Source organism: Phoenix dactylifera, chromosome 5, assembly GCF_051530095.1.
Source record: "Phoenix dactylifera cultivar Ajwa chromosome 5, Ajwa_hap1_PhDact_Kaust_v1.1, whole genome shotgun sequence".
Taxonomy (NCBI): Eukaryota; Viridiplantae; Streptophyta; class Magnoliopsida; order Arecales; family Arecaceae; genus Phoenix; species Phoenix dactylifera.
In genome coordinates this window covers 21,675,042-21,685,985 of record NC_143194.1, presented here as the reverse complement: position 1 = coordinate 21,685,985, position 10,944 = coordinate 21,675,042, and the positions used below count along the sequence as shown (strand labels likewise).

Sequence of the window (10,944 nt, the reverse complement as noted above, 5' to 3'; positions counted from 1 at the left end):
CTGAGGAGATAACTTGGGCCACCACTCCCCTCGAAGCAGGGAACGATGGGAAGATCTCCCTGCTGCGACGAGGTTGGCCTCAAGAAGGGCCCCTGGACTGCTGAAGAAGACCAGAAGCTCGTGCAATGCATCCAAAAGCATGGTCATGGCAGCTGGAGAGCCCTGCCAAAACTTGCTGGTACTCTCTCTCTCTCTCTCTCTCTCAAGTACAGACATTATATATCAAATATTTTCGAATATTTCTCGCAGATACCTATGTAAAAGTCTTTGTTCTACCGTATGTATAGGACTCAACAGATGTGGCAAGAGCTGCAGGCTTAGATGGACAAACTACCTGAGGCCAGACATCAAGAGAGGGAAGTTCTCCTCTGAGGAAGAACAAACCATTCTCCATCTTCACTCCATCCTCGGCAACAAGTAATTCTCTCACGTTCTCTCACTTTCCACCAACCTTTATATTCCAGCCTTAGCCTCCTACGTACATTCGCCATGCGACACCAGTGACCAAGGGGGAACTCCATTTTTCGCATCTAGCTATTCTTTCATCTAAAGCCCGGCCGGCCGTCTCGCTGCTTTTGTTTCCTCAGGTGGTCGGCAATCGCAGCACACCTCCCAGGCCGTACCGACAACGAGATAAAGAACTTTTGGAACACCCATCTAAAGAAGAAGTTGATCCGTGCCGGCATCGACCCGGTGACCCATCGCCCAAGGACCGACCTTTTCGCCACCCTGCCCCAACTTATGGCCCTCGCTAGCCTCGGAGTTCCTCCCATGGACTACCGCTCGTTGGATGACCAGTTACGCGCAGAAGCAGTTCAGTTGGCCAACCTCCAGCGCTACCTCCTTCAGTCCTCGGCTGCAATTAATACTAGTACTGGTGACAACGATCTTGGCGGCATCACTAGTGAAATGGATCCCACAAACTTACCGAACCTGCAACCTCTTACTACGATGATATTGTCTACAGATCTTTCTCGTAGCCCTTTTGCAGTGGTTGATGCTCGAACTCAACTTCACCACTTGTCTGAGATTTCATGCAGTTTGGAGCAGTCTCCGGGCAATGATGCCACATCTATTTATTTTAGCCAGGGAGAGAGCAAAGGCCTTGCAGCACCGATGGTGTCTCCTCCTCCTTCAGCTCTTCCTCCTCTAGCTGATGCCTCGATGGGCAGCGAAGATGCTTGTAGCTCTTCGATCTATGGCGGGAGTGTCGCTGCTAATTCATTCTGGCCTGAGGTCTTATTCGATGAGCCTCTTTTGGCCGAGTTTGCTTGAGTTTTTTTTTTTCTTCTTTTCTTTATTTTCGGACAGTTTAATTAAGAGAGAGGTGCACGTCGCTTTCTGGTGTTGTACAGTGTTCTTGCTGACAATAAAGAAATGAATCTCTTTGCACATTTATGTACACACAAAAAAAAAAAAAAATGCCACCGTATGGATACTTGTTTCTCTGATTCTCTTGGCTTCCTATAGTTATTGGTTGATATCTTCTGGGGTTGCCAAGTCCATTCGAGATCCCTTCTTAATTTCTTGTGTCTTGCACCAACAACTATAATAATAATTTAGCTGCATTAAAATGATTTTGATGAAGCAGTAGTAAATTTTGTAGTAGTAGTGGTAGCAGCAATGCTGATAAATGATAACAATAATGTGTAGTAATCATAAAATAACAAGAATGGTGGAGTAATCATAAGTTAAGGGCATGCTCATTTGATATATAAAATTCTTGCAAATTCCAGCAACGAAATATATTATGAATCTATAATACCGCACTCAACGAAACATTGATAAAACATGCGAAGTTTCTGTTTTCTTTTGTGATCACCTCAATGCTCGCATTGGTTTATAACGTGAGGGTGCCAATTGGTTTAATTGATAAAGTCTCTTGTGACCTGGGTTCGATTCTACCCTTATCCCTCAAGTTGATCTTCAACCAGCTCTCCGCCATTCTAATTCGAAAAAAAAAAAGAAAAAAAAAACATCCCTGCAACCTTCAAGATCCCATAACTGTCTCCAATACCAAGAAAATTAGGACCTTTTTGCTCAATTATGTATTGAGGTCAAAATATTGCAGGACTTGAAAGTTTTCCTGCAACTAGTATTAAGAGGTCTATGATTAAGATACTTCAAGAAAGAGGCAACAGTATTAAAGAATAAGAAGAGAAGAAACAGGCCATCTCAGGCAGTTAAGTAGTGAGTTCACCTAGTTTGTCATTTCAAGAGAGTGATTTGAGACCACAAGAAATAATATGAAGGGGCCATACAGATTAAGTAGGCAGATCTCATTTCCACCATCTATCAACACGATCAATCATAATCCCAATCAGACAACATGGGGATGTCTAAGAACTACTTAATGTTACTCCATCTCCTTCATGGAGAGCAATGGATGCACTTTCTATGCCCCTAATTCAAAAAGAAACAAAGTCCCATTTTTCCCTAGCGAGCAGGTGGAAAAGATAAACTTCACCTGCAAGGGACTAGCTACTAAGAGAGCCTTGCAAGCCCAGGAATACTATATTTACTTCCATTTTTTTTAAGCCTGCAGGAGGTTTCTTGCTTATGAAGTGACAAGCATAGCAACAAAGGAGCTGTCAAATGAGAAGGCCATTCAAGGGTAGCTTGTGCTTGGATTGAATTTGGCTTGCTACACTAGTAAACGAGCTCAGCTGAAGCTAGGTTTGGCTCACTTTAGCTCATCTCAATCAAACTCTAACATCTGAAAAATTAGTAAGTCATATATTATTTAGTTATCATTTATTACAAAAATGCTTAATCTGTTTCGATCATAAGGCTAATATATAATCACAGGAATTTAGCTTGAAGGGCATGTATGAATACCCTGAGGGACCTCAGGCTCTCAGCAGATTTCTTCAATGAGCTGGGAGCAGTTTATGATACCCAAAGGTATGGTGTGAAAGTTCTCCACATAATCGGTGGCGACAAGTAGGAAATGTTTGGATACGAGCTGCAGCACAAGGGATATTCTTCAATCTGTGAAGATTTAGTATTCATGCAATGGCTTGCACTGTAAGATGGTCTGATGGCTCCTGCTGTTCCACAGACCAACTCCTATTCATTATTTTGTGTAAGTCTTTGCATCCCTACAAGGCAGCAAAACAGCACATATACATGCGTACTGCTTGGGTTGCACAACACAATTCCATGATTACCAACAATGTCACACCTATTCACATACAGGATTGCTACATAAATAGAAGGTAGTATGCTACATAGTTAAGCCAAATCTTGATTTTTTTTTCCCCTTTTCCCTTTTTTCTGTGCTTCATGAATTTAACATATTGCGATGCCGCTGCAATATGATAGAAATATGGTCCATTACTGGAAATTAACAGCTTTTGTTTTGGCTATATGATAATGTCAAGACTGAGTTTTTTCACAAAAAGAAATGGTTCTTGTTCCAACTGAAGAAATAAGCATGTGCTTGAAGCAAACCAAGAAGCTGTAGATCCCTACGTAGTTTTACATAGTATCAAACATGCATGAGCTTGAACAATTGCGGCGGTCATGGAGGTGAAAATGATGATGCTCAATTCTAAGGAAAGAAGGCAATAATGGCTCAATTCCCATACCAAAAAATCAAGTATATAGTACAGCAAATACACTTTCCAGAGAGCGTAAATTATGCAGCTCTACAGCAGTTCAACTTATGCTTGGCAACTGCAAAAACAGAAGAATTAGAATTTGATCATTTGCAAGCACTTAAGAAATGGATATCATTCGATGGCAAATTAAATAGCATTTTTAAAGTTAAGGTTAGAGTAGAACAAATGAAGGTCGTCCTTCAAACTTTGGAAGACAACCATTATTACTTCTTAGTATCTGGAATTGATTAAAGGATCAATAATAAGCAGTTCCAGAATGTTGCTATCAAAGACTTGAAGCTAACCTCCCAGAGAGCTTGTTTGAGGCAATTGCATTTTGCCATATTAAAATATCCAACAGTGAAGGAGACAAGTAAATCTCTCTTCTCCTTCTCACTGAAACCCTCAAAACTCATTTTCACTTTATTATCAAATGAACAAGATGATGCATCAGCATCCACTATACATGACCACCTCTGATGTTGCATGCTCTCACTCCAGCATAAACTTTCTGAGCTATTCCAAATGGAGGGAGGAAAAATATTTGATATGGTGAGAAGAAATGAGCAGTGTAATTACCCACAACTGAAAAGTTTGTAAAGCCTTCAACATCCTCCACCAAGCCTCTCGTAGAACAAGATGTACCCATGGTCAGTGTTGCTCGAGTACTCCTGTGTAGACCCAAAGAAAGTCTGTATAGTGGACTCATCAATCATCTCCACATTTTCATCATCAAAGAACAGCCAATGGTTATGACTTTTGACCAGACTAACATAGTGACCATGGTTGGGCCCACTCCCAACATGCACCACAACTGCAAAGAGAGAGTACTCGCAGTCTGCATTGTCAATGGTGTTGCTAAGCTTCAGCTCCAGAGGAAACACAACATGATATGATAGCTTCTTGTACCGGCTAAGCTGCTCAATGTACTTGAAGCGCTTGAGATGGATCACTAGGATGTTTGGTGGCTGCTTTATCTTCATCCTCTTCTGGGCTTCTTGCAAACTGCATTGAAGAATAAACAGGGTTTAAGTTTAACGGGTCCCACTTGTCAAAACTGAGAAAAGTAGCTAGTAACACGCATGCATAAAAAAAAGGATTAGTATTGAAATTGGAAGAGTATCTAATGAAATGAACAATAGTTTCAAATCTAATATACTGCTATTCACTTTTATAAAATTTCACATATTATGGCCAATAGAACACAGTTGCAAACTTGCAATTAAACAATTTGGCAGTTCCACAAATAATATAGGAACTATAGTGCATGATGCATGATTAACTCAAACTCCAGGAAAATGCAGCAATTATTCTCTCTCTCTCTCTCTCTCGCACGCGCACGCACCCCACAAAATGCACGTATACATGCATCCACATATACATGCGCTCATTACATATACAAGCATTTTCAATTCTCATATAAAATTCAAGCTAAGGTTACTCTGTAGATGATAAGAACAATTAAAGCATCAGGGGAAAATTTGACATTCAAACTAAATCAACAATTTCTCTTGACCAAATTGACCTGGATAAATATAAAAATAATGTCAAAAAAGATGGAATATGCAAAAATAGGTACCTGCAACATTTGTCACAGAAGAACTTATCCTCAGCATTTAAAGTCTCTGTTGAGCTGAAATTTTTGAGACAGCTCGTGATTGAACTATTTTGCTCAATGTCAAGGCTTAGGTCCAAAAAAGTTTCATCCCTTGCAGTGACAGTTTCACACCGTAAGCATCTTGTTTCATTGGTCAGTATGCCCTATACATTTGAAAGTAAATGGTCATAAAAAAGAGACAGCTACATGAATTACATCAAAGCAAACATACAGAGCATCAGAACACCATAACTCAGGAACTAGGATGAGTTGCTTGATTCACCTGAAAACATTTGTGCACCCATGTAGAAACTGGCTCTTTTCGAACACCATTGCCTTGAGGATGGTTAAGCCCATTTGCAATCTTTTCTGATGATGATGAGGTTTCAGGGGAAGCTTTTGCAGCATTGGACTCTTTCTCCAGAATATCAACAAGCTCATTGAGCAAGAAATTTAAAAATTCATGAGCATCCTACAAAAAGAGGAGGAAAAGGTTCTGACATTAGCTGAGCGACTCTCAAAATATAACAGAGTAAGCAATAGGAGGCACCATAATGAGCCATAATATTCTAGTGTCAAACTTAGAATAAGCTAATGCTGGACATATGTCATTCCATGAGGAAGGCATTTTTAGAAGTCCTCAATAGATTCCATCTTTCTATATACTTTGAAAAGAAAGAAAAATGGACAAATTGCTGGAAGAAAAAAGAGACTAGAAGTATGAATGTCAGATGGTCAAAACAATTATAAGGGTTATAACTTGAGCTGGCTAAAATAAATCACAGGGGTCACTACCTCCATGCTACTTTAGACTGGAGACAGATGAGTTATCTAGTGGAATAACGACAATTAGGACAATTTACTACATGCAGGCATTTAAGATGCTATATTGAGGCTCCCATAAACTTTGTGATAGTATAAAGTAAGGAAAAATCAAAACCTTTATGACTAAGCATTTTGTGATTATTGACTATGAATCAGGAACAATCATTATGATCGTTCTAAGATATTCAGCTTAGGTCGCTACAATCAATATGAAATAGAGATAGGCAAGAATATTATTATTCATAGAAGCAAACAAATTTTGATCACCATGGGACATCCTGCCTTGTAAGAATATTCCGAAGACTGCTACCATGTCCATGTCCTTTTGTTTTCAAACTGGATTACCTGGTGCATATAGCTGCGGAAAAGCTCATTTTGTTTCTTCACTCTTTGCACAAAACGCTTTGGAGCAATAACGCCAGTTTTCTTCTTCTGGGAGCTAATCTGCACAGAGTAGCAGCCATATATTAATCACAGCAATACCTTCTACCTGGTTACACATGTCATAACATTTTCCTGGTAACACTACAAAACATCAACTGTGCATAGAGATGTCAAAATTACATCAGAAACTAAAAATTTTCATAACAATCTAAATGACAAGTTCAATTGATTGGGTCACCACTTTAACATGATAACAAACAATTGAAAATTTTAACTGTGCAACTTATATAACCTATTTGTGCAAATAAGGAAGCACAAGAGGATTGCAATAAGATTTTTCTTTTCTGTTCTTGTGTATCCATAACCAACACAAGCAGAGAAAAGGTAATGGGAATACATTAGAGAATAGTTCAATTTAAAAATACATGACTCTTCTATAAATTAGCAGGAAGCAACATCTATAATGCACTTCTTCTCATAGAGAAGTAAACAATTTTCTATCCTCATCTCATGATCCACAAGAAAGAAATATATGCACCAGCAACAGCACTGCCGTTCAGCTATTCTTTGATCATCTTTGACAACAGATTGTCCGATTAAAATCATTTTTTATGAGTCGAAATTTCATAGTGCCAATAGTGCCACAACAAGATATTAGCCAAACCATAATATGAATGCTATTAGTGAAACACGCTGATATTAGAATTTTATACTGTGGCTACATTAATAAGCACCCTTACTTTTACTTAAATACAAAGAAAAATCATTTTCCAATTATTACAGTATCTATAAATAAGAAATTCAAAAATTAGATTGCAAGCATGTCTAAAATAGCATCTTCAAACAAACTCTGATGTTGCCACACAGGTAATCTAAAGATAAATATTCCAAGCAAATAATAATAGTTTAACTGCATCAAAATGCAAAAAGCCGTTCTTCTAAATCCAGGACAAAGTACTGCAGAGCCTATTCAAATAAAGGCCCAAAACTTACTGCATTAGTTTTTGAAATGACAGAGTAAAAACAATCAAGAATCCACTAATTTATAACTTAACGATCCTAAGTGAAGGGTACAATCATTTCTAGCAGCAAACCGGTGCAATTGAGATTTCTTGACATGGAGCAGATAAATCCTGGATGAAGGAGGAAACACTAAGAAAACATGGAATAAACCTATGGAACAATTACCTGAGTGAATAGATCAGCCAAACATGTCAAAAGATTATCTTCTGCTTCTCCCCCACTTTTGTTGTTTGCAAAATACTCCAGTAATTGTTCTCGGAAAGGGAGACAAAAATAAAGTGCCTGCATGAAAAAAATATTGCCTTTGTAGTATATAGCCAATTGATCATCAAATAGAAACAGAATAAAGCTATACCACATAAAGATCAATATAAAAGATTTGCTGTGTAAGTCCTATTACAATTTTAAACTTCGCTCATTTCGATTACTCAAGTACTTCCTTCAACTAAGGGACACCACCCTTGAAAGCTGCTGATTTCAGAGAAAGAAATGCAAAGTTGAGATGGAATATGGTTTGTGGATATAGTTATGGTTATGATTGCGTTATGACTTCCCCTATTGCTTCAGGAACCACATGGAACATTTAAAATAATTTTGACAAATAATTTTTTCAAGAAAGCATGTGCAAATTTGTTGCCGATGATCACCCTTTCTCAATGTCTAGAGAGCTAGCTCCTCCACTTTTTCCTTTACCATGTCATGACTCACAAGTTTTTCCTAAAATCTCCTCATGAATGGAAATAATTCTCATACATTAAGACAAACCATCTAAGCCCAGAAAAGCAAATAGATATGACAGAACATGGCACACATGCTATGTGGATGACAAAATCTATACCTTAGGACCAGGTACCTTAATTCAGGACTCAACACATAGACAGGCGCACTATGGGGAAAATTACCGAGATTGCTACACTAATTTCCACTATCTTCAATCAAGTATACAAGAAAATAAATAAACCAAAGAGACAAGACAATTCTTAACATCTAGGGCAATGTGATAAAGATAGAGAGGAGCATCTGGGCTGTTGTGTGACTACAGAGCACATACCTCTGAGATAGAAGAAAAATTTATCAGAAAGCAAGAATGCCTACAAAGTTGCAGTAATCACAATGTTAAGCAAATAAAGAGAATCCATGCTCCTAAGTCGAGTCTCATGGAGGTGAGAAGGTTGAGGTAGCTTCATGGTAAAACAAGGAAGAATAAGATCAGAAACAAGTAAATATACTATTGGTTGAGGATAAAGGTGTTGAAAAATCAAAGAGACAGTATTTGCATGTTCTACGAAAAGTTGAAGAGGACCTGACAGCAAATAGGACTCGCATATGTGTTAAGGGTCAGGAAAAAATGTACTAGAGAGTAGTTCTAAGGCAGGTTTGTTTGAAATTATGAAAAAGAAGTTGAATAAGTTGCAGCGACATTGCCATAGCCCTAAAAAGAAATGTGTGGCAAAGAATATTCATGGAATTGAATAGAAACAGTTGGCATGAGGCTTATAAAAGTTACAATTGCATCTTGTATTACAATCATTTATGTAGATTTACTATGCCTTACTCAAATATGAGGTATTCATACATTGAGAATCTTAATACAAATGTTTAGCAAAAAGTTTCCACTAAATTATTCACCAGCTACTCCATCATATCAACTTTGATCATTTTGTCATTATGAAATTGCAATTGCATCGACATAAAACTTGAGGATCTATGTCATGTATCAATATATCAATATCAGCAAGAAGTGTTATTGCAGCAACTAATGAAGGCACTAAACATGGGCGCAAGAACAAGAAGAATACTGTTTCCAACTTCACTTTTGGTGGGACCAGACACTTGTGCTGCGCTTAAGAGCCATATTGCAGTAGGAAAATGCACTGGAGGCGCAGTTTTGGCTACTTCACATCAATATAGAGCTTCCATATGCAAAGGCATGGATAACATGTGTCTCAAGGCCATAAATCCGAGCCAGAAACATAAAGAGCAGACAAGTTACATGCAGCGCTAAGAAACAGGGGAATGCAATGCTGATGCTGAGAAACAAATTACCAAAAAAAAAGGATAAGGGTGATCATTTTTAATATCATCAAAAAGACCACAATCATAACACGAGCTCCTAACAAGCTCCACAAACATCAACAAGCCTATAGAGAAAAATATACCAAATCTCTAACTTCATTTCCTCCCAGAACATTTTCACCCCAAATTCGGCACTTTCTAAAGCAATTCCATCAAACGCAACCACATGCAATGAATCCAGAGAGCAGAAAAATCGGGGGGAAAAAAAACGAAACTTGATCAGGGTCTCGATGTCGCATGACGAGGAGGGAGCGAGACCAACCTGCAGGACGCTGTTGCAATAGCAAGTGTTGCCGAAGTTCTCGAGGCCGAAGTAGCGCTCGCCTTCGGGGAACTGGTCTCCCAGAGCCTTCTCGAGCTTGGAGCCCGCGGCTCCCATCACCATCCAAGGCCTCCTCAACGCCGCCAAAAGCTCCACCACCGGCGCCCGATCTCGATCGAAACCCTATCCCTAGACGTCTTCCATCTCTCTCTCTCTCTCAGCGGCTCCCTCTCCGTCGACGAAGAGAAATGAGGGAGGATTGTTCGGCGATTCTTAGGGTTTCACGGTATATTCTTCTTATCTGTTGGCAATGGCGATCGGGAAAAAACAAGAGAAAATAATAATGGAAAATGGAAAGTGCTTGTATGTTCGCGAGAATACACCGTTGGATCACCAATCACACAGCTCTTAAGGCGCTTCGAACCCGCCATTCATCCGCCTGCACATATATCAAAGCAACAAGCGGATGATCCAACGGTAGGTTCGCTCGAAGGAAGGTGAATCAATTAAACCGAATGAGCGGCCGAGGGACTGGCTGCTGACGCGGTATCGGAATTCAAGAGTCGGTGGAATAAAACCCTAATTCAAAAAAAACATTAAAAAAATAATTTTTATTTTTTTCAGTATTTCTAAGTGGCTGATTTGGACGGTTCGAAGCCAGATCTACTCATATAGATGGTGATTGGATACTACTTGGATTAATAAATATGACATTGAACTAACCCATATAGCATTGGGTTCATAGCCATAGGTCAGAAGGATTGATTTAATCGATACATCTAGATTTTAAAGTATTATTCAAAGTATGCATGTTATAGAGTAAAGGAATAACTAGAAAACATCTATCAATATGTCGATATCATATCCATCCATATTTCAAAATTTATTGGTTTATATCAATCCAGACATCAAACGATCAAAATTTTTTTACAGATTAATAAATCAGTGACGGCCAAATGCCTCTTACGAATTCGGATCTTGCCCAAGGGGAAAGCCATGGCTCCGCTTCGGGGAGTACTGGTTTTGACCGGAAAAAAGCATCCCCTTATTCCTGTTTTAAACCCGTTTGGCCGGATAAAAACTTATTCTAATAATCCAATCCCTATTCCCGCTTTATTCCTGATCCGGAATAGTTTTTTTTTTTTCGGTTTCCTATATTTAATGGAGGCTCCGCC

At 38.9% G+C, this 10,944-nt stretch overlaps 2 protein-coding genes across 2 annotated transcripts; one reads left to right on the top strand and one right to left on the bottom strand.

Moving 5' to 3' along the window:
- LOC103711283 (transcription factor MYB93-like) lies at window positions 1-1,423 on the top strand. Its single transcript, XM_008797370.5, has 3 exons — window positions 1-178; window positions 288-417; window positions 588-1,423. Exons 1-3 carry the CDS (start codon window positions 46-48, stop codon window positions 1,273-1,275), a joined length of 951 nt encoding a protein of 316 aa, XP_008795592.3. The 5' UTR covers window positions 1-45; the 3' UTR covers window positions 1,276-1,423.
- Window positions 1,424-3,780: 2,357 nt separating this feature from the next.
- LOC103711247 (ubiquitin carboxyl-terminal hydrolase 4) lies at window positions 3,781-10,286 on the bottom strand. The gene is made up of 6 exons (XM_008797323.6): window positions 9,770-10,286; window positions 7,597-7,713; window positions 6,370-6,468; window positions 5,483-5,671; window positions 5,182-5,363; window positions 3,781-4,607 (listed from the first exon to the last, which is right to left on the bottom strand). Exons 1-6 carry the CDS (start codon window positions 9,890-9,892, stop codon window positions 4,208-4,210), a joined length of 1,110 nt encoding a protein of 369 aa, XP_008795545.3. The 5' UTR covers window positions 9,893-10,286; the 3' UTR covers window positions 3,781-4,207.
- Between the last annotated feature and the right edge of the window lie 658 nt (window positions 10,287-10,944).

Coding starts and splice junctions, on each gene's coding strand:
- LOC103711283 (XM_008797370.5), top strand. CDS start 46: ATGGGAAGATCTCCCTGCTGCGACGAGGTTGGCCTCAAGAAGGGCCCC. Junction 179..287: donor AGCCCTGCCAAAACTTGCTG/GTACTCTCTCTC, acceptor CCGTATGTATAG/GACTCAACAGATGTGGCAAG. Junction 418..587: donor CACTCCATCCTCGGCAACAA/GTAATTCTCTCA, acceptor TTGTTTCCTCAG/GTGGTCGGCAATCGCAGCAC.
- LOC103711247 (XM_008797323.6), bottom strand. CDS start 9,892: ATGGTGATGGGAGCCGCGGGCTCCAAGCTCGAGAAGGCTCTGGGAGAC. Junction 6,469..7,596: donor TGGCTGATCTATTCACTCAG/GTAATTGTTCCA, acceptor TACTCTGTGCAG/ATTAGCTCCCAGAAGAAGAA. Junction 5,364..5,482: donor GGGTGCACAAATGTTTTCAG/GTGAATCAAGCA, acceptor TCAAATGTATAG/GGCATACTGACCAATGAAAC.